Raw genomic sequence first — 25,957 nt, 5'->3', positions numbered from 1 at the left:
AAGGAGCGCAGAGCGTTCCTGCGATCAAAAAAAACAAACAGAAATTAACTGGGCATTATCAAGCAATGTAATGCACAATTATAAACTCTAGATAGGACAATGAATACCACAGAAAACAAGCAGACAATGAAGAGGCACTTATCTTATGGCTGCAAGCAGCGAAGAAAGAGGAAGAAGGAACACAGTTGCAGGACTATATTGTGAACTATGTGGACCTGACAGGTGCTTGCAGGGAGCTGTTCTCCCATTGGTTGTTGATGTTTTTTCTCATTCCCAGAGCTTCATGGGAATGATACGTTTGGTGCATATATTTAAAAAATCTGGCTGCTATCAAATAAAGCGAAGGAAGATTAAGCAAAATCCTTGCCTCCGGTCCCGATATAGAATTGCAAAACATTTTTACAGTTACTTTATTTTTTTTATTACAAGTGACTAGCGACATCACATCTCAACTATAATAAGGAAATTGCAACGTACTTTTATACTGTAATAGAAGGCTTCCAGAGTCTTACTGGCTTATAAGGCCATAAGACAGTGCCTGAAGGGCTGATTTGATAGGTCAGTGTGTGAGATGATTTTGTGATTGTTTATGGGCCGTTTTTGTGGTCTCTGGGTTGTTTTTTACTGTTAATTTCCCTGATATTGAAACAAACTTTGCCGGTAGCAAGCTCAAATACATGCAGTCTTCCATACCTCGCATCACTTCTTGTGTCTTTAAAAGTTAAAAACTGCCCCAATTTGCAAACATGGGCTACTTTCTTTAGCAATCTAATTCATTAATGGGGGCCACTTTTATTTTGGTGCCCAGGCCTACTTTCTGTCTCAGTCTGACCCTGCAGTCTCTAATATGCTATCTTATCATATATATGGAATTCTTTCTGTACAGTTGTCTATCAGTAAAAAGGAATCCAAAATTTGAATAATTTCTAAAGGGTCCAGCAATTAAAAGAAAATGCTTCTTTTGTTTGTTTCCTAATACTGCAACAGTATCAATAAAAATAACAAAGTTCCTTGGTTTTATAATGTCTAGTTGGGATTTGTGAACTATTATGCTTTCATTTACTGAGAGAACATTTTGAAAGGAGTTAGTCTTACATTAATTTCTGAATTTATGGCATAAACATTTTAAGACATTGGGGGTAGGTCAGCTGATTGTGTGGGTGTTTAATTTTGAGTTTAGGCTTCTGCAGAGCATTACAAGGGAAGAATTGGTGTCAAGGGAGATGGGAAACATTTTTAATAAGCTGGTGACTCTGAATGTTCTGGAGGCACAGTTGTCATCCATTATAGATGTTTGAAGGCACCTGCCAGCATAGGAATTACTTGTAATCCACTGAACATCTAGCCAACATGGCTTACATCAATTTTTTGAATTAACATAACAATGCGGGTCGCCAGGTTGCCAATTTGGCACTTATTCATGAAACACACAATATACATACATAAAAAAAGAGACAACCCTATCCCTGCATTTAAAGATACCAGCAGTCACATGGGGCAAGCTGAATGACAAGTTGATGAGGTGCTTGGCAGGGCAAAGGTCTTAGTCAAAACACCCACTTCTCACGGAATAGCTGGAGATCAGTTCTGTGCTGCAAGTGCAGCATCCAAGGCTTCGGCTACTTCTTGTGGCATTCCACCATCTGCATTCTTTGGGAAGCAAGAGAGAAAGATTAATAAGTGTCTTACTTTTGTACTAGTTGCCTACTCTTTCCTATTATAGATCAACATGCTGTTTGAAATATCCTCTGCCACCAGCCTGAGGAATCTGGATAATTAGAACAGAAAAGTAGCAGTTTTATTTCAACAACATCAGCTTAAGAGCACAGTGATGTCAGTCAAGAAGCAAGAGGCTTAAGCTCAGGTGGCTTTTTCAGATTATTAGATTTATTTATAGTATAAAGTATCATATACATTGACATACACATTTGTGCAGGAATCAGAGGTGAGGTCGCTATGAATTGTCAAAGTTTCAATGCTAGAGAAACAGTTTTATAAAAGGTGTTATAGTTAAGTAATTTTTTCTTCTCCAACACTGAATATTGTATAGAATGGCATGCTTTTTGCTTACATTAGCATTCAGAAATGCTTTAAATTTTGTACGACTGACACTATGTCACCTGCATCGACAGTAGGCGTACTTGCTAGTATGTACATGCAGTACTGTTTTCAGAATGTACGCAGCAAGATAAATGTCACTGCTATGCATTTGCCTTCCAAAGAGCTGTTACACAGCAGTACTGTCATCACCATACTTCCATCATTGGAAAACATGGTGACCAACCCTAGAAATGACCTATTGGCATTACCATAGCACAATTAAAAGGATAACAAAATTCACAAGGCTATGACCTGAAGGTCAAAGGGGTCATTTTGTCATTGCTAAGAGTCACAGGTCTTTGCAAAGACGGCCCCTCACACGCTGCATTGCTATAGTTGGTCACCATGGCAATGAAACATTTCTGTGAAGGGAAACTTAATACCCAACTGTCCCCAATATCCCTCTTATTTATCATACCACGTTGTTGGGTGCTCTGATTCTCATCAATCCCACAGATGAAGACATGAGAGCTTAAACATAATAAGAGAGTGCCTGCTGACCAATAGGGCAAGGACCAAGTTTGAAGGGTCTCGGTATCACATGTACAGTCAAAAACAATGTTGGCCAATGGTCACCCATGGGTATTCCTGTATGAATCTTTCATAAAGATGGTTCTTCAATCAGGAAGAAACAGAGACGAGATACCACAGGACTGTGTGAGAAGGGTTTTGTATGAAAGATGAGGTGGGCTAGGTGTCTCTTGCACACTGTGCGGTGCTTCCTCATGTTGAACAGGCTATTAGTGATATTGCCTGCATACATCGGTTAGGAAAATTTGCACCGTTCAGTTTTCAGCAGTGTAATAGTAGAAGAAGCATTTAACTGGAAATAGTCTGGAAATACAATTGATGCACATATAATTTATGAATCACTACTGGTAAACTCTTGGGCAAGACCGGTCTCACTTGTCAAACCAATGAAATACAATTTTCTGAGTTACACTGTGTTCTATTGCAAAGCCTTTCTATCTTATAGACCCACTACTAAAAATGAGCTTTGGTTCTTCTTGAACTAGGAGCACAAGGGCCACCCCAAAGCAGCCAGCTTACTTTAACCTAGGGCTAGGTGTTGAGGGGTGAAACTGTCATTCAAGCCACACTAGATAAGGCGCGTGTAAGGGCTTGGCCTTAAACACCCAGTGGAGGGTTCTTCCTCTAAACCGGATGCCTGGGTCTTCTCAGAGCCCTGAGCACCCAGAGAAACGAGGATCTGTTTTTCTGTCCCTACAACGCCCTCTTTGGTTCTGCACTCATAGGTAAATCTATTATTAAGAAGAAACATGAAACATCTGCCTATAACACTGCAGATTGGTATACTCCTGTTGTCCAAGAATCCTTACTGGCCATCCTAGTATCTCTTGAGAAGTGTACCATGTTTCCAAACGCTCTGCCAGTACCACAGTCCTCTCACTGCCACTCATGCCTCCTTCAACTCCTTGATTTCCCACTACTTCCCTCTCCTTTTACCCCCAGCCCTCTCCTTCTCTGCCTCCCTAATACCTCTCCTGACTCTTTCTTTCTTGCCTGCCAGTTTGGTGCCCAAATGTAGCTTTTCACAATGCAATATCTCTCCGCGCAGTGGGACACAGGTGTTTTGGGAAACTACTTCATCCAAAAGGCTCTTCACTCTTTCCCTCTAACATCCCTTTTTCTTGCTTCTCTTTAGTTCTATTTTTGTTCCTCCTCTCTCTCATACCCTCAACATTTACAGTCAAATTCAAGGTGATTTTATGTTACTTTAGAAATAAGGGACATTACATTTGAGAACACAACCATAAGGCAGAGCGCAATGCCCTATGATATAGTATTAATAGGTTATGTTACTTTTGAAGCCACAAGATTTATAAAAATGAAATTTTATTCTGGAAAAAATGCACCATGCAAATACCAATTTTCATGTAGCATAAATGAACAAGTTACTTACTTCAGTAATGCTTTTACTGATCGATACTCTATGTAACTACAGTTTCCCAACCTTTAGAATATCCCTCAGTGTCAGACTGGATCTGGAAGATTTAAACAGCAATGCTCCCTAGTGTCAGCAGGTGGTATCGTGTGGTTCCTAGCCAACTTCGCTCCACCCCAGAAGTGACAAATCTGCATATATGCGCCACTCCTGCATGCTGATGTCAGTTTCTTTCTTGACTCGGCTCGTGCCCTGACAAGCAGCCCAGCAATAATCAGTAATACCAGCATACACATTCCTAGATCAGGACCTTTTTATATTGATAAAGAGACCATTACATAGAACAGTGAGGCAGGAGAGCAGTAAGGAATTTGCAGTAAGATTCAGTATCCACCAGAAAGAGCATTATCAAAGGTAAGTAACTTGTTCTTCCGATTACTACTTCTAACCTCTCAGAATGGTGGGTTTGTGGAATGTCTCAGATCAAAAAGTCCTGCAAAACCAACCAAACAAAATGCCTTTCCCTAGAGACTTAGCTAGCAAGACAGTAGTGCTCCATGGATGTGTGTACTATGCCCACCTCGCAGCCAGACAGATGTCATATGCAGGGCCTCTGCTTATCAGCGCACCGGTAGTAGCCTTGGCTCTGGTGGAACAGGCCCCAAACATTCCAGAAGCTGTTTCTTGGCCATTGCATAGCAGATCTTAGTACAGAGGTCCATCTATATTTAACGAGGAAATATTCTATAAACGGATAGTGCAGGGAATCTCAAACTTAATTGACCCCTTGTTGCAAAAACTGTGTTTGATAGAAGATAGACATAACAAAATGGAACAGGGTTTATCCCAAGGTACCCAGAGTAATTCTAGTACACAGTTGGGTGGTGGGGGTATTTCTCCCTAGGAGGGCGGGGTGGGTCTGCATAACAAAGGGTCTGTAATTAATGCACCGAACCCCACCGAGCCAGCCTCTGTTGAAAGTCATTATGTCTCCATGCCATGGGGAGGTTCCAGTTTAATGGGTTCGCAGCATACCCTGAAAGAAACTCGTACACGCTCCCCTCAACAACATCCTGCAAGTACTCAGCATGCTTTTAATTTTTTACATCTACCCCCGGAAGCCAATTCCTACACTGTAGTCCTAGGTAATGTCCCTGAGTTAGCTTCACATACACAGGAGGATTGGTCAATCTTGAGAAACAAGGCATTACATCTGCTGAGCTTAAGGACAGGGATTAAAAACCAACTGTTTACTGAATTTAAAATGGTCCGCAGAGTTCCATGGGTAGGGAAGTCTCAAAAGTCACTTAGGGGTGACCGTGTGGTCCTAAGTTTGAGGTCTCCCGGTTTGGTCCAGCACATTCTGGAGAGGGCAGGGGATCTCATTGTTAGGGATGATATTTCTGTTCTCCCCTTGGGGTACTTCTATCGACCCATAGATAATTCTAGATGTACCGAATGGAGAGGGACATCCCAATCATTTGGCCAACATAACTATTCTGTCCCCCTTAATAACCGCTTCGATGTCTTTTCCTCATTAGAAGACATCGATTGACATGAACCCCTTAATTGTTCCGTAAATCTAAAAACAGGCATACTTGGGGGTCATGAGGGCTATTGTAATGATCCCCCAATTTGCGACCCACCTGGCTCTTTTAAAATCTGGGTTACCTCAACAGAGCAGGATGCAATAGGTAATAACCCCGGTTACCTTGGGGGGGTCTCTAGAACTAAGGTGGAACCGAGTAAGGTGGAGAGGCTGAAAGGCATGGTTAATGTTCTTCCAGTGGGATCCATTCCATTAGATTGTTCCTTTGGCTTGGATGCGCAGGTGGTTGTGAACGAACCTCTTTTCTATCTATCCCCCGTAAGCCCAATTCAAGGGCACTCAAAGTCCGTTATGACAGTGGGCTCTTGGAATATTGCAGGGCTTCTGCCCAAAACCGTATCAAGTGATTGGGCAGCGTATATTGATCAGTACGATCTCTGGGCATTTCAGGAGACTTGGTCTATAGATCAGGTACATCACCCTGGGTTTTTAAATTTTTCTAAACCTGCCCAAGGAGGACGGAAAGGTAGACCCATTGGTAGTCTCACCTGTTGGGTGAGACAGAAAATGGGATATAGTGTTGAGATGGTCCCTATTGACAGTCCGGATATCATGGCCCTACGGCTCCAGACGGCCCAAGCACGAGACACCTTGTTAATTAATATTTATGCAAGAGGGCTGCCGGGAGGGAGGTGTTCCGAGACAGTTGCTCTCCTTGATTACTTATTGGACAATCAGAGGGGTGGATGCAACCTGATAATTATGGGAGATTTTAACAGTACCTTTGAGCCACTTGATTTAGAGGATGGAAATCTTAGTTCTGAAGAAGATACACAGTGGAACATCCCGTCCCTAGATTTGAGCCCAATTAAAAAATTGACAGAAGCTGCCCTGCAACTTAAGGGGCTGTGCCTGGAAAGGGGTGTGCGAGCGGTAAATGGGAGGTCTCATTCAGACCAGAAGGGTGCGCACACCTTCAATAATGGTATAAGGAGTAGTCGTATTTACTTTATTCTCCTTGATGTAGAATTTTGGTCTTCCCTTCACGATATGTTGGTACAGGAACGCACAGAAAGCAATCATGACCCACTAATTCTGACAATAAAGGCCCCGGGCTTATTAAACATCTCTAAAAAGGCCATTGAGGATACATTACCAGAAGTGTTTCTCTCAAATGACACAAGGAGAGTAAGATGGTCTAGGTTCATTGGGAACAATGGGGACCTGGGCAAGAAGAAGGCCATGGTCGCCCACTCGATATCTAGTCTCCAAAGCTGTGACTTCCAGGAGGATATTAACCTCATTGCTCCCCAGGTTCATAGAGACTTGTTTTCAAATTTAAAAACATATTTTGTTAAGACTAGTCTAAAGAAGGTAAAGACAGGGACAACAACAGCTACCTGGTACAGCACAACCTGTAGAGAGGCATATACATTTTTGACAAGGGCTATTAGATCTAAAGACATGGGAGAGGTTAAACTCGCCAGGACAAGGTATAAAGCAATTCAATTAAAAGCTAAAAGGGAATTGGATGATAAACACTGGCTTGACTTGCTTTCAGCCAGTTATGAGAAAGACATCGTAACATTTTGTCACTTAGTTAAGAGGGGGTGTGGTGGAACACCTCATACTCCTATTAACCATGTTCTGCCCGAACTGTGGGCCTCGTATTTTAAGGCCCAGTTTTCTGCCGCCGAAAACAATTCGGTACACTATCAAATCCCCTCCTCGATACCTACTCTATTATTTCACAACTCTGAGGTAGAGACAGTTTTCTCCTTAATCCCAAAAGGAAGGGCCCCGGGCCTCGATTGTGTACCAGCGGATCTGTTTGTTTATGTTAAGGACAACTGGGTTGTATACATCACCTATCCTGCAAATGCTATCGCCAGTGGTGCGAGTATCCCAGACACCTGCTGTGGAGCAGTCATAATACCAGTATATAAAAAGGGGGATCGTGCACTACCCGGCAACTATAGGCCCATCAGCCTTATAGATTCCATCCAAAAAATAGTTGCTAGGTTGGTTCTGTGCCGAATCCAGATGTGGATAGAGGAGTCCGAGATTTATCACCATTCCAGGCCGGTTTTCGCCCCACACCAGCACCATAGACCAGGTGCTTAGGTTTGTGATGATTTACTGGCGGGTAGTTATCATAGGAGGTGGCACACTATACGCGGCTTTTATTGATCTTAAGTCCGCCTTTGATTTGGTTCCCCATAATAAAATGTGGAGAGTTTTTATGGATGTGGGGATGCCATTGGAGTTATTAGCAATGTTAGTCAAACTATATGACTCCAACTATGCACAGGTTCGTTGGGGCACACACGGTGAAGTAACGGATAGATTTCCCGTTCTAAAGGGTGTGCGCCAAGGATGTGTCCTTGCTCCTACCCCGTTTTCTTTGATCATTGACAGAGTCGTACAGTACTATTCCACATGCCCCACTGATGCTCCAATCTTGGCGGGCTTGAAGATCCCCCTACTCCTGCAGATTTTTCCCCGCAGTCCAGTACGATAGCCACTGGAGCTGACTGGCGTAGTAGTAGGCCCTGAAGTCAGGGACTCCCAGACTGCCACTTCGGGTATCCAGTTGGAGCTTCCGCAGGCTCATTCGTCTGCAGCCTGTGCCCCTAATGAGATTCACCAGTATAGTATTCAGTGTGTTAAAAATGGACAGTGGGAGAACCACGGGCAAATTTACGAAATAATATAATAGGCGAGGCAGCAGCGCCATCTTCGAGATGGTGACTCTGCCCATCACCGATAACGGTAAAGATGACCAGAAGACCACACTGGCACGAAGGGCAGTTATCGCTCGCCCAATGTTGCCGTCGATTTGATCTGTCTGCGTTCTGTATATGTGAATGCCTAAATATTTAAAGGTGGTGGGGGCCACCGGTAGAGTGTAGTCGCCAAACTGCAGGGTATTTGGGTATGGTGTTTCCCGGAAGAAGTAGGCGGTAGATTTCCCAGGGTTTATAGCCAGACCCGAAAGGCGTTCAAAATTGGCAAATACCTCAGGAAGAGGGGTATTATCTGCTTTCAGATCTCGGAAATACAAGAGTAGGTCATCGGCATAAATGGATAGCAAGTGGTCTACACCATCAATAGGGATGCCGAGCTGGTCCGCCAAACCTCTAAGTGCTTTAGCCAGGGCCTCCAGCGCGAGCACAAACAACAGGAGAGATAGTGGGCACCCCTGCCTAGTACCCCTATGAATAGTATATTGATCTGAGATGTATCGGCCTGTGTGTGCTCTGGCTGTAGGGGATGTATATAATAAGCAAACCCATTTGAGATATGTGTCCGGGAATCCAAAACGTTGCAAAGTTGCAAACATAAAGACCCAAGAGAGGGAATCAAAGGCCTGCCTGAGGTCTAATGCTATGCAGCCCGCAGACTGGTAACCATATGGAGCAGCCGTCATTACGTAGTGTAACCGTCTGGTATTAAGGGATGTGCTACGGTTCAGTAGGAACCCGCATTGGTCACTGTGTATGAGTGTATTAAGATATGGCTGTATACGATTAGCAAGGGCCTTACTTAAGATGTTATATTCAGTGGCTAGCAGGGAGAGGGGTCTATAATTAGACAGCTCTAAGCCGTCACGTCCCGGTTTAGGTATCAATGTGACCAGTGCTTGCATGGTGGAATGTGGAAGGTGGAAGGTGACCAGTCTCAAAGGCAACTTTATATACTGATTCCAGTGTGGGTACCATGGTCTCCGAGTATGTATGGTAAGATTCCACTGGTAGTCCATCCACCCCAGGCGCTTTGTTACGGTTCAGACCCTTAATTGCAGCTCAAATTTCTTGTTGTGTTATGGGGCCATCCATGTCTTTTCGTACGTTTTCGGGGATTTTCGGAAAGGGGAGATCCTGTAGAAACTCTTTTATAGAGGGGCCCTCCACAGGGGCGGGTGGTGCGTAGAGCGCTCCTACCTGGCATAGTTGATGAGCAAGATGCAGGGTGCTAAGATGCCCAGAAGCATCACAGTCACACTCACCGAGACCCAGGACCGAGGCTGAAACATCAGGATCATAGTCCGAAAATCATTGACTAGCTATGGTGGAAGAAAGACCCAAAACAGCATCATATCCACCATAGCTCCAATAAAAGGAAGCCTTTGTGAAGGCATCAGGTGTGCCTACGGCATGTTGATCGTGAACCATAACAATGTTACGAGGCTCGCTGTTGTCTGTAGATGGTCTATGATTGACTGTGGCGAACCCACATTCAACAGCTAGTTATTGAGTTAGGGGAAAACTGGAATTTCTGACCTCCAAAGGCGTGTTGCGATCACCGCCATCACGTTCGTTAACACCCGAGGGGCACTAGTGAGTCTGAAGGGGAGCACAGAAAACTGAAAATGCTACTAGTCCACCTTGAACTGCAAGTAGCGGCTGTAGGACTGCAGGATAGGCACATAAAAGTAGGGGCCTTGCAGGTCCAAAGCCACACACTGTCTACTGGATGCAGGACAGACAAAACCTGGGCCAACGTAAGCATCTTGAATTTGTCAAAAAGATCTAAAACAGGAAAAAGGCCACAGTCCTGTTTTGGCGCGAGGAAATAACAAGAGTAATATCCACTCCCAATTTCCAAGAATGGAACCCTCTTTGTGGCTCCTTTGTCCAAAAGGGTATGCACATCTTGGAGCATAAATGCTGTCATAAGTGTAAGGGCAATCTAAGTTGTCAACCTAAGCAGAAACTGCACAATCTTTTAATAGCCAGGATTATTCCTACTCCTCCCAGGCCAAATATTGAAAGAGGGTTCACGTCCCAAGTCCTTCTCATGCTTCCAAAGACTGCCAATGGTGGAAAGCTCCAGCTGGGTCTATGCAGTTGAGATAGGGCTTAGACTGGCACCCTGCACAAGTGAGGTTGAGACAGGAAGCATTTGGAAGGTTGCTGCCTTATAACACAAAGCTGAACCGGCCTCCTCTTTGTTACCCTCTTGTCCTCACTGTTCCATGTGAGCCCAATACTTTCCTTTGGGCATCAGAGTCCCACTCTCTTAGTTTACATGAGGAGATTTCCTCCTGCCCTCCTCAAAAATACCTTACAGACAATTTCGACTTTCATTCTTTGTTTGTAGGGAATGCCATATAAGGATAAAAGAGAAATAATGTGGCCAAAGGAGGCTTTTCCAGCTAGGACTTCAGCACAGCATTGGTTTTGTAGGTGGCTCGTGTTTCAATCGTAGCCTAGCACTTTGTATAACTGCTGAGGAAATTTTAAAGTAATTTCTAAATCCTACGCTTTCTGGCGGAATATATCCTCCACATTGATGATGTGAGGAAGTGACGTCCCCTAAGTCAGAGATTGATTGATGCTACTTCCAGTGATGTCATCACGGTCCAAAGACATTCAATAAAACTGTATATGAGGTCATTAATGTTAAGGGCCTTTTAATATTTATTCAGCCACCTACAGACTGTGGAGGACATAACATCTCTGCTGTGCTTCAACAAGAGTGGGTCAATAGCTGAAAGCCTCAAATAATCAGGTGGTCACACTAACCGGGGCATCGGCTTTTCGTCTTGCGCCCTAGTGACCTCTATGTACGCTGATGACATCATGATATACATCCACGACCCACAGGAGAACCTGGCTCCCATGACAAGGGAGGTGAGCCGCTTCGGCTGCCTCTCTGAGCTACAGGTCAACTGGAGCACATCTGTCTTCTTCCCCCTCACGGACGCTGCCAAGCAGTTTCCAACCGACTATCCGTTCATCTGGGCGTCGGGTACCACCAGATACTAGGGCATCTGGCTGAGCAGGGATGTGGACAAGCTGTGGAGGTCCAACTTTGGTAAGGCTATGTACTGGCTCGAATCAAAAATAAAAACTTGGCAAAATCTCCCCCTCTAGCTCACCGGGCGCATCGCAATCGCTAAAATGGTCGTTCTACTGATATTTTTATACCTATTTTTGAACATTCCTATCCAACTTTCATCACAATTTTTCAAAAAGCCGCGCTCTGACATCATCACATTGATCTGGGCCGGACGTCAGCCTCATATCGCCTATGAACTCTTGACATTGCCACTGGCCTGCGGCGGAATGGGAGCTCTCGACTTTAGGCTCTACGCGCTGTGTGCCCAAGCTACCTTTCTCTATTTTTTAATCCATCCAACGCCTTTTCAGCCTCGCGTGGCAATTGAGACAGACCTGGCCTCTCCTTGGCCATTGCCGACTGTGCTGTTTTTGCCGCACAGGGTTCCCCGTGATGAAGTTGACACGGTGGAATGTGTGCGCTGGGCCTGGGATGGACTCCGTCGATACACTAGCACCAAAGAACATTTTGCGCCTTCAATGCAGCTCGCCAACAACCCCTCATTCCCTCCGTTGCAGACTGCTGGCATGGATTGCCGAGTCGCAGACTTGGGTATCCACACCAATGCTGACCTCTACCCTAACAACAACTTTTTCACTATTCCTGATGACGCTGCACCACTCGACAAATTGCTCTATTATCAGAGAAGGGCCACATGTAAAAGAATCCATCCAGTCTTTCCACTTGCTCCCCAGCCTAATGCCGAGCTCGAATTTCTTCACTCCTCCACTTGCCCGCGCAAGCTGGTCACAAGGTTATATGCACTCACACTGATGGCCTTCCTCAGAGACACGGAGCGCCCTCGTAATTCATGGGGCGCTCATTTAGTTGATGGCCTCTCTCCTGCGCAGTGGCAATACTGTTGCAGGCAAACTAAGCACCTCTCCCCCAATTATCAACTACGACTTATTCATTTCAAATATCTTCACCAACTTTATCGCATACCCGCCTCGCTACATAATATGGGGCTACTAGACAGTGACAGATGTGCACGCTGCTCGTTCCCTAGTGTCGACTTCGTGCACCTGGCATGGTTGTGTCCCAAGGTCTCCAGCTTTTGGGTGGAGGTGTGCACTGCAATTAGCGACATCACCATGGAGCGCATAGTCCCTGACCCCCTTCTGTTCCTTTTAGGGTATGTCAAAGACATTCCAGATTCTAGCTGTAAACTGACTGCCATGCTACTAGTGCTTGCCAGGCGTCGGGTGGCAATTCACTGGGGCTGCAGGCCAGCGCCGCTAGCCAAACATTGGATGGCAGACGCTACCTACTGCCAGTCGACCCTAGGGCAATTCTGGGGCTTGATGCCTGCGGCAAACAGACCCCCGAATATATGGGGCCCTCTCATTTCTTACCTTCACCGTTTGGCTAACCCAAAGGAACCCACTGACAGCTCTCCCACCACTGACCCCCTGATCACGGAGAATGGCCGGGCGAGACTGACCCCTAAAGCTTGACGGATTATCTCCACACAACGATACCACATTGGATTTACTTCTCACTTCTATCATGACGGGCTGAGGGACACACCGGTTTAACTACCTCTAACAGTGTCAATCATATTTGTGAATGTACTGGATGCCATGATCTTTGTTGAAATTTGAAACATGCCTTAATGTTCAATAAAGGTTTTTGAAAAAAAAATTTAAAAAATCAGATGGTCTTCCTAAACACTTCTTTTTTTTCTTATTGAAATCTTAGAACACTTATGGCACCCATCATGGGTAAAACATGGACAGCTGGTGTTGGCTTGACTGGCAGGAAAATAGGCTGATTAAAGTTTGAAATAACTGAGAACAGGAACTTTAGGAGCAGCTTAAAGACCATTTGGTCTCATGGTAGTCCCTTACATGTCCTACTGATAGCAAAACAATGATGCATGGGTCGTTCTATGACACAAACTGCGCTGTCCATAGGTTTAAAAAGCTTCCCATTATTCTTACTCATCGCCCAGCGTTCCATCCTGATAGCCAATGGTACCAAGTGTTGCTCAAAGTAATATAAAATAGTAAATCTCATGCAGCAAGCATTATTTACAAACTAATAATTGTTATTTAACAAGCAATGGCCCGGTACAGATATCAGCAACACCACATTAAGAACTTTCATGGTCTTCAGTCGTCTGTTAGAAGTAGATTCCTGAACAGCAACATTAGTTGTGCTTTTGCATGGTTCTTGAAGTCACCAACGTTGGACGAAAACTGCATGTGCACAATTTTTTCAAAGCATCAAAGCAAGACAGTTATCCTACTGAGATACCCACACAAAGTAATATATAATAATCAGACTGTGGTGCGAAGAGCGAAGCAGTGTGAGCCTCAGCAACCATGTTTGCTGTAATCTTACATCACCAAATATAGGAAACCAGCAAAGCAGAAGGGATGGGGTGATTCTTCACAAGTTCTCTTTGGAAAGACCAGGAGATGCAATGCATCTCTTTTGACTCAGCCATTCTCAGGCTTCTGAGAAGCCTTCGCGGGACACACATGATGGATCATTTTGAGGAGTGTTACCCCTTTGATCGTCTCAGGGAAAGGAAGCCCTCTGCTTCTTTCGAGCAAGTACACAGAGATGACTGAATGCTTAGAATTCGAGTACTCACCTTCCTACGATGAAAATACAAATGTTTCCCTTCTTTCTCCTCTCTTCATCTGTTTCTTTTGGGGTTCAGGCAACTTACATAGGTTGCACGATGAGGTAGTGAAAGAAGTTATTATACCGATCAATCTGGAAAGTAGTTAATTCAGTCACATTAGCAACAAGCATTGGCATAGCCAATAGGTCTCGCTTTTGGGACCTTATAAGTATTTAGTTATGCAGCACACTATCCTTGGTGCAACAACATAAACTGTTGCATGGCTAAACACTTATAAGGTCCCAAAGGCAAGACCTATTGGCTATGCCAATGCTTGTTTTATTAGGGTTTACGCTGCTAAACTAGTCTTTTTGAAACCAATGCAGGGTGCCTAGTGAGTGTTCAGTTTGAGGAGGAAGATTTCTTTCTGCATGTAACCCCTTCGCATTTTGTTACCATGGAAAGGCTGGGTGCTGAGCCGACTCCATGTTGTTTTTAGGTTGATAGGTTAAAGTCAGTAATAAATGAAGCAAAAGTAGCTGGAGCCTCACCAGGACAAAGTGAAGGGTATGGATATATCACCAGTGCGTGTATGGTTGGGGAAAGAAGTAATCGCATGCTTGGGTAATCATGCTATACCATAAAAAATAAATATGTAGAAAAGACAAAGAAATGTGCACCATGGTCAAGAAGATATAGGCCCACTATTACAACACCAAAGCAAAAGAAAAATAAAGAAAGACGAAGACCCAAGTGCAATAAAGTTACTTTTAATGAGGACACCAATAGTCTTAAGAGAAGACAAATATCTATATACACACCTACTAGGTGGAAACAGAGATTAAGTCGTGGTGATGATTCTTATGGCTGAGATGAGTTCGGGACTAGAGAGTAGTCCCTAGTCAAGTGTGGACTCTAAGGATAAAGAGCATAACATAAGGCTGATGCGAAAGAGCCTACCATAAGGTACAGAAGGCTCAAATATGGCTATATGTCTAGAGAAGATAGAGAATTATAAATAGGCCACACTGTAGGATACGCACAGCCCTAGGGTTAATACATAAGTGTGAATGGTTTAAAAGAAGCTGATGTGAGTGATGAGAGATACCGGTGGAACACATAAGCATGTATTTAATAAAAGAACGCTTACCTTTAAGGCAGAGGTATTCAAACTGTGGGGCGCGCCCCCCTGGGGGGGCGTGGATGGGTTCCCAGGGGGGGCGCAAATGCCTCTGCAAATACATGTAAATGAAGATGGCCTGGAAGTGCAGCGTGTATTTTCTGCATTTCCAGGCTTTCTTCATTTATTTAGAGCCCTCGAAGTGAAAGTGAGAACTGAGGTGGGGGCGGGGGTCAGTGAGTGTGCTTTCATGGCAATATACAGATTACAATTATACTTCCAGATCAAAGAATATAAAGTGCTCTGCACAGAAAATCACTTTCTGACAAACTAGAGTCGAGGGTCTGGCTCGCATTCTAGAGCCTGTGCAGGTGCCAAGCACTGAAAATATTTGCAAGGTAAATCATACAACAAACATCAAGTAAAATATGATGAGACCTCCTCAAAATTCCTAAAAGTGTATTTCTTTAACCTGTCAAAGCTTTGACATTAATAATGCCCACTATATTCCGCAGTGAAAAGTACTTATGCCGCTCGAGGACATTGCTTGCCGTCCCATCAGGACTCAGCCCACAGGACTGCGAGGACCAGCAGGCCGCTGACACTTTGCTGCCGCTTCTTCCTCTGGGACTCCGCCCACCTTCATTCAAACCCTACAAGACGACTCGCTGCCCCCGCTTCGCGGGAGCCGCTCGAGGACATTGCTTGCCGTCCCATCAGGAGTCAGCCCACAGGACTGCGAGGACCAGCAGGCCGCTGACACTTTGCTGCCGCCTCTTCCTCTGGGACTCCGCCCACCTTCCACTGAGTGAATACAACGTGGTTGAGGTCACGCAGCGCGGGCGAAGCCCGGGCCAATGGCGGGCCCGTCTGAGCCCGTCCGAGTACGTTAGAGGGCGGGACGGGGCCTACCTCATATCTCCTTCGGACTTAAATCTGTGAGTTGCGACATTGTTTGATTTCCCTAATTGGATTTATTGTGTTACCTTCCAAGAGGTCCGCCAGGCGCTCTTCCGTGTGTCTGCCTGTATTACTATCTAGCATTAGTTGGTAATGGCCACTGCAGGTCTGGGGAAGGGGCGGAAGTCTCTCTGTGGGACAGGAGTGGTCGGAACTTTGGACAATTTTATTACAAGGGCTACGTCTGTTTTACAGAGGGAAATTGAGTTAACGGAAAAAAGGCTTTCCTTAGACCAAGTGTTTGCTAAACGGTCCTCATTGGGCACTATTGCCCTGGCAAAGTCACCTGTACCTACAGATAACAGCTTGTCTAACTCAGACATAGACCCTAACCCTCCTGATTGTAGAGGTGATGGAAATTTACCTACAGCTGTAAATTGTAATGCTCGTAGTTCATCTGAGCATGGTGATTTTCCTGGGTTTGATCCCTTTATACTTGCAAATAATGTCGGAACAACCAGATCTGGTTTGCCAATTCGAATTGAGGAAGCCAATGGCAAGTCGACAGATCAGGTTGTTAGACGCAAGCGGGGAGGTACAGCTTTGTCTAATAAAAAAAACAAAAATCCAAAAACGGGAAAATGTCGGGAATTCTGATCCTATGGCTAATTCAGACTTTCAGCACACAGTGACCCAAGGTACTGAGGGCACGATTGGGCCAGAAACTAGAAGAGACTTTTGGGCAAAAATGGAACAGATACTCACTGTGACTTGCCTCCCTATTTACAACAGACTTGATTCTATTGAAAAAAGACTCTCCAATTTTGAACTAATGTTTGCTGCATTGTCTGGGGGCAAGGAGACAAGGGTTGGGGAGGGCTTAATTGCAGATTCTGCTTCATTGAATAAAGATTCAGATGGGCTAAATCGCTCTAACCCCAAACCAATCAACATACCGATAGATTTAACAGTTCAACCCACCCCGCAGGGAAACAGACTAGGTACTACTGCCCAAGTAGAACATAACGACCCAATCCCACTAGCCTCACTAGGGAATTCAAGGAGTAAGGTGAATCATGCTGTAGTTAATTCACCACCCGAGTCGAGAAATCCTGACCCCATTTCCCACAAGCTTACCCAACTGAAGTCAAGGACTATAGTTAAATCTAAGTTGCCATGCCTGGATCTGCCACCTGAATCTGTTCCCTATGTAGTGGTTCTTGTGGGGGTTCCTACCCTGAACCATGGATCAAGGGAGGCTTTTAGCGAACTTAAAAATAAGTGTACGCATTGGTTGAACTGTAACAAACCTCTTCCCTACCAGTGCAAAAGCGAAATATTATTTGTAAGACGGATAGATTGGGTAGGTCCTAGAGCCAAGGATATACAGGGCGACTGTGTTGCAATTAATTTTAGGGATCCAAGAACAGTGAGGTATATTTGTACAATGCAGTCTGGTAGCTATGGTAGCCCAGAATCAGCCACAAAAGCACTGCCACTCACTTATTTTTACCCGGGTCCCTCTTCTCATGGGTATGATGCTCCTCTGAGGGACTGGGTGGATGGTTTGGGAAATGCTCAGGATGGTCTTTTTTTCTGCCCCGCTAATAAAAACCAAGTCCATAACCAATTCTGCCCGCCCCCACTTGAAACATTCCATCATAATAACAGATTTAGTGTCTTGGACCAAGTCGATTGACGTCTAGATTCTAGTAATATTATTCTTATGGCTGGGGAACAGAAAGGGCTACATAACATCAGGGTAGGCTCTAAGGATTGGAAAAACAATCTTCCACAGCAGGGGTCCCCAGAAGTATCGCCCAGTCTGAATGTTACTGAGGATTTATCTCGGAAAAGCCCTAGGAGTATCTCGAAAGAGTCACATATACTGCCATTGTTGGGTGGGTTGGTGAATGATTGTGAGCAGGAAAATTCGGGTAGGGTAACTATCTCCCCAGCTACAAATAGGTATGCTAGTGATCTGATTGCTGCCACAGGGGAGCCCAAGTTAAACTTCAATTTACATGGGCCGGGGAATGAATGTAAGCAGGGAAGCCTGGGTAGGGTGACTATCCCCCCAAGCTACAAACAGGCTTGCCAGTGATTTGACTGCTGCTATAGGGGAGCCCAAGATGAATATCAATCTACTCTCTTGGAATATGGCAGGCCTTAAGAGTAAACTGATCTGTGAAGACTGGGGCAACTTTAGACACTTTTGATATCTGTCCAATGCAAGAGACATGGGCTCTGGAAAATTTCCAACGGGCTGGTTTTGTGTCCTATAACACACTTGCAATAACTAGTGGTAGGGGGAGACCCTCAGGGGGCCTTAGCACCTGGGTGGCCTTGCATCTGGGTGTTACAGCAAGACAGCTCCAAACTAGTTCACATGATATTCAATGTGTTCTACTTGATTTGCCCGGGAATAAACATCTAGCCCTTTTGAATGTTTACTCTAGACCCTCCCAGAGTGGCCGGGAATCCAAGGTTATATTACTTTTGAATGACTACTTTCTGACCTTGGACCCAGAGTACTCTGTGATAGTGGGCAGTGATTTCAATTGTCAATATGAACCACTCAGCATATTGGACTTGGATGATCCAACTGTGGAAAATGCACATTGGAATATTCCTGATCCCTTGATTCCCCTGGTTAAAGCCTGGACCTCATTGGTGCTACAGATCATTGCTTTCACTCTTTCCTTATCCTTGAGGGTATGTAATGGTAGATTTAAATCCGATAGACCTGGACAAGCTACCTTTAATAGAGTGGGGCAAACTTCTATTATAGATTATATTCTCATCGAAACAAGATCTTGGGATAAGGTGCTTGACTTTAGGGTGATAGACCGAGATGACAGCGATCATAACGCTTTGGCTATGACATTAAAATCAGGAAGTTGGGGACTGACCAGCTATGATACTGTGGTCTCTACCACATTACAACCTCTCATCCTGCATAACAACAGACGCAGAGTAAGATGGCCTCGTATCTTTGCCTGCCCAAATAAAATGGCAGAAACTTACAGACTGGTTTTGCCCCATCTTAGTGAAATGGCTGAAGTAGGGCTAAATTGCACTTCCATTGGGAGGGAAACTAGGCCGGCAGACATCCATAGACAGCTCGCCTCAAAACTTTTGGAGGTGTTTTGTCCGGTTGGGAGTACGAGGGTTCAATTGGCTAAAAGCCAATTGTGGTATACTGCCGAGTGCCGGAAGTCAAAGAGTGAATTGATCCTAGCAATTAAGGCCAAGGATAAAGCAAGGATTAAAACACTACGGGCACAGTATAATCAAAAGATCGAAAGGGCAAGAAAGTCTTGGGAGGATGATAAGTGGGAGGAGCTGAGATTAGCTCTGCAGCATAAAGATTTTAAATCTTTTTGGGCTATTCTTAGCAATGGTAGAAAAGAATCGGTGGCTACTACATTCCCTAACATAGCCCCAGCAGCTTGGGAAGACCATGTTGGGGGTCTATATTTAGGCACAAATTCCAACACATCACCCACAACTGCCCCCCCCTCCAACACCGAGTGTCGAGCCGAGGATGTCCCGGTGATCACGACCAAGGAGGTGGAAATTGCTATTCACATGTTGTTACCTAACAAAGTGCCGGGTCTGGACAAAATCCCAGGCGATCTTTATCGGTCTGAACCCAAGGTATGGGTACCATATCTTTGTGTCCTGTTCAACTCTATCTTATTTGGTGCAGAACCCCCAGAAACCTGGCGTGGCACTGAGATGATGCCAATATACAAAAATAGATGCCCTTTACAACCTTCAAATTATAGGCCCATTAGTCTAATTGATATTACTCAAAAGCTACTTGGACGTATTGTCCTGGATAGAATTCAGACGTGGGAGGCAGAAAATAACATCTTGAGCATACTGCAGGCGGGTTTTAGAAAGGGCATCTCAACTGTTGATCAGATTTTCCGACTTCAGGTCCTTTATTGGAAGACTGAGTTTGGAGGGTGGCAGCCTCTACCTCATTTTTGTTGACCTGAGGTCGGCATTTGACCTGGTGCCGCGAGAAAATCTGTGGAGAGTTCTCCAGGCACTCAATGTTTCTTTGTATCTTTTGGATGTCTTGAGAAGACTTCACACAGAAAATTTCGCACAGGTCAGATGTGGGAAACATGGAGAGTTGTCTGAACGTTTCCCTGTAAACCGAGGAGTCCGCCAAGGATGCGTGCTAGCACCCACGTTATTCTGTTTATATATTAATGGGCTTATTAAACATCTGGAAGGCATTAAGGACACTGATATCCCAAGACTCGCCACAGGTAGGGTACCAGCTCTGATGTTTGCTGACGACACCTTGTTGTTGTCTCGAACATCTACTGGTATCCAGCGTATCTTAGATGGTTTTGTGGATTTCTGTGGGGAAAGAGGTCTGGAGATTAACCTAGCGAAAACGAAGTTTATGATCCTCAACCCCCCCCAAGCATACACGCCCGAACCCAGCGTTGAATGGCATTCCCCTTGAGCGGGTAAAGACCTTTGGATATTTGGGGATTACTCTCCAAGAAGATCTTGGATGGGGGGGGGACAAGTTGCTAATTCCGCACTAAAGCTGACCCAAATTACAGGAGGAATGTCTAAATTCTTTAAAGGATCGGTTTTCAAGCCTGTAGCACCAGTAATAGAAATTTTCAAAACTCAAGCAAGAGCAGCTTCTACTTATGGAGCAGAACTATGGGGACATTCCAAGATCCACAGCTTAATAAGGACTGAAAACTCCTTTATGAGAAATTTGCTGGGTTTGCCCCCTAGTACCCCGCTGGTACCTATTAGGTTTGATCTGGGGTTGTTACCCATGGAGGAGGTGGTGGCGTTGCGGCCAGTGACCTACTGGAAGAGACTTTGGTCTAATCCGGAGTTGGGCTCCTACCGAGAAGAATTTAAGGGGGTCTGGCTCCAAATTAATAATAAGAATATTCCTTGGCTAAAGTACGTCAGGGACACTTGTGTCAAGATCGGCCTTCCAGATCTATGGGGTTCCCCGGAGGTTTCATGCTTGGCTGTTTCTAAGGCAAAATTGGCTGAGCAGTTCAAACATTTCCACCTTGTGAGCCTGCACGTGAACTCTGGTGTTGGCAGGTTGACTGCCCAGTTTCTTCAGATTAAAGTCAATTACAGGAGGGAGGTATTTTTAGATCTGATCTTTCCTGCTGTTGCTAGGAAGTTGTACTTCCAGTTGAGAATAGGCAGTCTACCGCTCAGGTCTACCTCAAGTTGGGACCCCAACATAATCACTGCTTGCCCTGCCTGTGGCTATAGAATGGAGGATGAAAAACATGTTTTCTTCTTCTGCCCAATGTATCACCTGCAAAGAAAACGCTGGGTAAAACCTATCTGTAGAAACTTGGGATTTAGAGAGTGTGAAAAAGCCTTAAGAGTTCTGAAATACGACACCCATCCTCCAACTGTCTTTGCAGTTTCACGTTTTTTAAATGCTATGTGGATCAAACGTAGGAGATTTTGCAATTAATTACTAAGCTCAAATATATCCCTGTAATTCTGGTAATTTTTTATATTATTTTATGTACAATTGTGATTCGACTTTCATGTATTTTAGAATTGTATTTTGTCAAATTTTATGGCACTTTTATGGCCTTTGTGGCAGAAATAAAGTTTATGATGATGATGACTTATTAAAAGTGATAGTTTTGTAAAACTGGTCATCTGAACTCACATTTAAAAGTGATTTCTTACGCGATAATGAAGAAAACAGTTTTGGTGAAATAAAATATTTGCCTAAGATCACACAATTTGATAAGCGAGGAGCCCTCCATTTATCCAGGTTTTCTGATTACATTTTTTGCAAATCAGCAGAAAATGCGTATCTATTTGCCTTTTCTTATGTTAAGGGTTTGTTTTTACCTCTTACTTCATTTTTCTGCAGTTTTTAAATACAGCGTGAATTTGACCAGAGATGTCAGAGCGCTTTACATGAGCACCAGTTACATTACACAAGGTTACATGATTGTTTATAGGCACGGGGGAGATTAAGTGATTTGCCCAGAATCACAGGGTGTTGAGCCGACGCCGAGACTCGCCCCAGGATCCCCACTTCTGCATTATGCAGCCCTGTCCCTAATGCCAGATCCTGGGTAAAGGGAGGGAGGCAGGTAGAAGCCACATGAAAGCTCTGCTCCTTATGGGCTCGAGGTTCCAATAGGACCTCAAGCTGAGCCAGAGTCCGGATTCAGACTCGAGCCTTCAGTGGCTTGCCCATCTATACTTTCAACTCTATAAACTTGTGGGATTTGTGATATCATAGAAGAGCACACTGTTCAAGTCGATTAAATATTTTTCTGCTTTTTGGTGCACATAGTGGGCACAATCAATCAATCAATCAATCATTTGTATAGTGCGCTACTCACCCGGAGGGTCTCAAGGCGCTTGTGGGGGGGGGGGGGGGGGGGGGGAAGTCCGCTACTGCTCGAACAGCCAGGTCTTGAGTTGCTTCCTGAAGGAGAGGTGGTGTTGGGTCAGGCGGAGGTGGATGGGGAGGGAGTTCCACGTCTTGGCAGCCAGGTAGGAGAAGGATCTTCCTCCCGTTGTGGCTCTTCGGATGCGGGGAACGGCGGCGAGGGCGTGGCTGGTCATTCGCAGCTGGCGTGTGGGAGTGTAGAAGGTAAGGCGGTCGTTGAGGTATCTGGGGCCTTGGTTGTGGAGAGCTTTGTGTGCGTGGGTGAGGAGTCGGAACGTGATTCTCTTGCTGACTGGGAGCCAGTGCAGGTCTCTCAGGTGTCCGGAGATGTGGCTGTGTCGGGGGATGTCCAGGATGAGTCGTGCTGAGGCGTTCTGAATGCGCTGGAGCCTTTTCTGAAGTTTGGCTGTGGTTCCGGCGTAGAGGGTGTTGCCGTAGTCCAGTCGGCTGGTGACGAGCGCCTGGGTGACCGTCTTCCTGGTTTCGGTGGGGATCCACCGGAAGATCTTCCGTAGCATGCGTAGGATGTTGAAGCATGACGAGGAGACGGCGTTGACTTGTCTGGTCATCGAGAGGGAGGAGTCCAGGATGAAGCCCAGGTTGCGTGCGTGCGTGGTCCGTCGGTTCGGGTGCGCTGCCCAGGGCAGGTGGCCACCAGGAGTCGTCCCAGGCGGAGGGTGATGATCCCAGGATGAGGACTTCCGTCTTATCTGAGTTCAGGTTCAGGCGGCTGTTCTTCATCCACTCGGCTATGTCTTTCATCCCTTCGTGTAGGTTGGTTCTGGCGGTGGCGGGGTCGTTGGTGAGGGAGAAGATCAGCTGGGTGTCGTCGGCGTAGGAGATGATGTTGAGGTTGTGTTGGCGTGCGATGGCCGCGAGGGGGCTCATGTAGATGTTGAACAGCGTGGGGCTGAGCGATGATCCTTGTGGTACGCTGCAGATGACTTTGGTGGCCTCTGATCTGAACGGGGGGAGGCGGACTCTCTGTGTTCTTCCGGCGAGGAAGGAGATGATCCACTCCAGAGCCTTCTCTTGGATTCCGACGTTGCTGAGGCGCTGCACTAGGGTGCGGTGGCAGACCGTGTCGAATGCTGCGGAGAGGTCCAGGAGGATGAGGGCCGCTGTTTCCCCGTTGTCGAGCAGGGCTCGGATGTCGTCGGTGGCTGCGATGAGGGCGGTCTCGGTGCTGTGGTTGGCTCTGAAACCGGACTGCGAGTGGTCGAGGGATCCATTCGTCTCGAGGAAGGCGGCCAGCTGTCTGTTGACGGTCTTCTCGATGATTTTGGCAGGAAAAGGAAGAAGCGAGATGGGGCGGTAGTTTTTGAGTTCGGTGGGGTCTGCTGAGGGTTTCTTCAGTAGGGCGCTGAGTTCGGCGTGCTTCCAGCTCTCTGGGAAGGTGGCGGTGTCGAAGGAGGCGTTGATGATGTCTCGGAGATGGGGTGCGATGATGGAGTCGGCCTTGTTGAAGACGTGGTGCGGGCAGGGGTCAGTTGGTGATCCGGAGTGGATGGAGTTCATCATGCGGATGGTCAGTGGTGATCTTGTTCCAGCTTCTGCGGGGAACCTGTTGCGGGTGGTGGTGGAGCGTGGTCCTTCTGAAGCTGAAGTGGACGCAGCTGTGGTCTGTCCAGTGGAGTCCGATGGCGTGGCTGAAGGAGATGTCCTTGCTGGAGGAGAAGACGGGGTCAAGCGTGTGGCCGGCGTAGTGGGTGGGGGTGGTCACCAGTTGCTTGAGTCCGAGGTTGGCGAGGTTGTCCAGCAGGGTGGTGGTGTTGCTGTCGTTGTTGTTCTCTAGGTGGAAGTTGAGGTCCCCTAGGAGGATGTAGTCAGCGGAGGGGAGGGCGTGTGGGCTGATGAAGTCGGCGATGTCTTCACTGAATTGTGTGCGCGGTCCCGGGGGTCTGTAGATGAGGGTGCCTCTGAGGCTGGTCTTGGGGTCGGTGTGTATCTGGAAGTGCAGGTGTTCGGCGGCTGTGAGGGTGTCATCGGAGTTGGCCGTGATGCGGATGGTGTTCTTGTGGACGATGGCGATGCCTCCTCCTGTCTGGTTGACGCGGTGCTTCCGGGTGATCTTGTATCCGTCCGGGATGGCGATGGCGATGTCGGGCGCTGAGGAGGCGTTCATCCATGTTTCCGTGAGGAAGGCGACGTCTGGAGATGTGGAGTTGAGGAGGTTCCAGAGCTCCACGGCGTGTCTGTGGACGGAGCGGGTGTTGAGCAGGATGCACTTCAGGTGGTTGCTGCTGGGGGTCGGCTTGGCGGGTGCGGTACAGGTCCGGATGCAGGAGAACTTGCAGGATTGGCAGGTGAAGGGTCCGTGGGTGCGTCCTGGGGTGGCTCGGTGGCAGCCGGGGATTCGGCCGGTGTTGAGTGCGTTGAGGGTGGCGGTGTCATAAGTCCGGCGGGCGGGCTGGCCTCTTCGGGGGCCAGGGGTTCTGGCGCTGGGCGCGGTCCAGGCGCGGACGGGTGTAGACGGGCTTACCTTTGGCGCACAATCGGCGCGCTTCGCAACTCGCAATTCGGCACAATTCGCAACTCTTTTATGCATCTATGCCCAACCTCGCTGCAAAAACATAATAATAAATATCTGTCGTCCAAGTCTTTGTTTCGTATATTGAGAATGCGCTGACAAAAGGGCGACCATAAGAGATGTTTCTAATTTCAGAAATGTTGCGTTCTGAATTGACCTAGTGCGTTGTGGCCCTCTGCAAATAACACTAAACATCTTTTCTACGTACGGCATCCATGCTTTGTTTTGTTCTTTTTTTTTATAAAATATTTTATTGAATTTTCAAACCATGACCAAATAAGATCCACTTGTTCCATATTCACAGCGTATATGAAAAGGTACTTGTCCCTTAATGTACAGTATATTATCGACCTTTGTCGATGGCATCCATTTTTAATGGGACATGAGTTTTATTTTTCAACATCCCGTTGATTCGAACCTCTATGTCCACTTTCATCTGTGCAATCCATCACCTTCCCAGGATTATTTTTCAGTAATCTCCCAAATAGTTCCTTTTATCACAACCTCCTTTACCTCTTGTCATCATGTTATCCTTCTAAGACCTATACCTCTTAAATCTGTCACACAAAGAACTCGTTGGAGACTGAAACAAACATATTGAGGAGAATTAAGGAACTAGGGGGCATATTTACAATAATGGGGTGAAGCGTGTCATTAAGCCAAGAAAGCGAACGACACGCTCCGTCACTATAGAAACGCAGGGCTGCGCCATATTTACAAGAATATGGTGCAACCCTGCGTTTCCCCCTGCGCTGGCGCTCAATTGAGCTGTCTAGCGCCTACGCAGGCATCCTTGCACCATAGTGCAAGACTGTCTGCGTTGAGGAGAAGATAGTTTATGTCAGAGGTCTTCAAACTGTGGAGCGTGCCCCTCTGGGGGGGCACAAATACCTCTACAAAAACATGTAAATGAAGATGGCCTGGAAGTACGGCATGTATTTGCTGCATTTCCAGGCTTCATAAAGGGCCATTCATCAGTGCAGCAGGTACTGCT

General features: G+C 46.1%; 1 protein-coding gene across 1 annotated transcript in view; it reads right to left on the bottom strand.

Annotated features, from left to right (window-relative positions):
- Positions 1 to 317: 317 nt before the first annotated feature.
- FAM227A (family with sequence similarity 227 member A) overlaps positions 318 to 25,957 on the bottom strand; it is an 80,844-nt gene continuing 55,204 nt past the window's right edge. Inside the window, exon 17 of the mRNA XM_085601292.1 lies at positions 318 to 1,650. Within this exon, the coding sequence (XP_085457418.1) occupies positions 1,582 to 1,650 (69 nt within the window). The 3' untranslated portion in view covers positions 318 to 1,581. The remainder of the gene's footprint in view (positions 1,651 to 25,957) is intronic.

Source organism: Triturus cristatus, chromosome 4_2, assembly GCF_964204655.1.
Source record: "Triturus cristatus chromosome 4_2, aTriCri1.1, whole genome shotgun sequence".
NCBI classification, from domain to species: Eukaryota; Metazoa; Chordata; class Amphibia; order Caudata; family Salamandridae; genus Triturus; species Triturus cristatus.
Note: the sequence above shows the minus strand (reverse complement) of the source record. Positions and strands in the feature narration are given on the sequence as shown.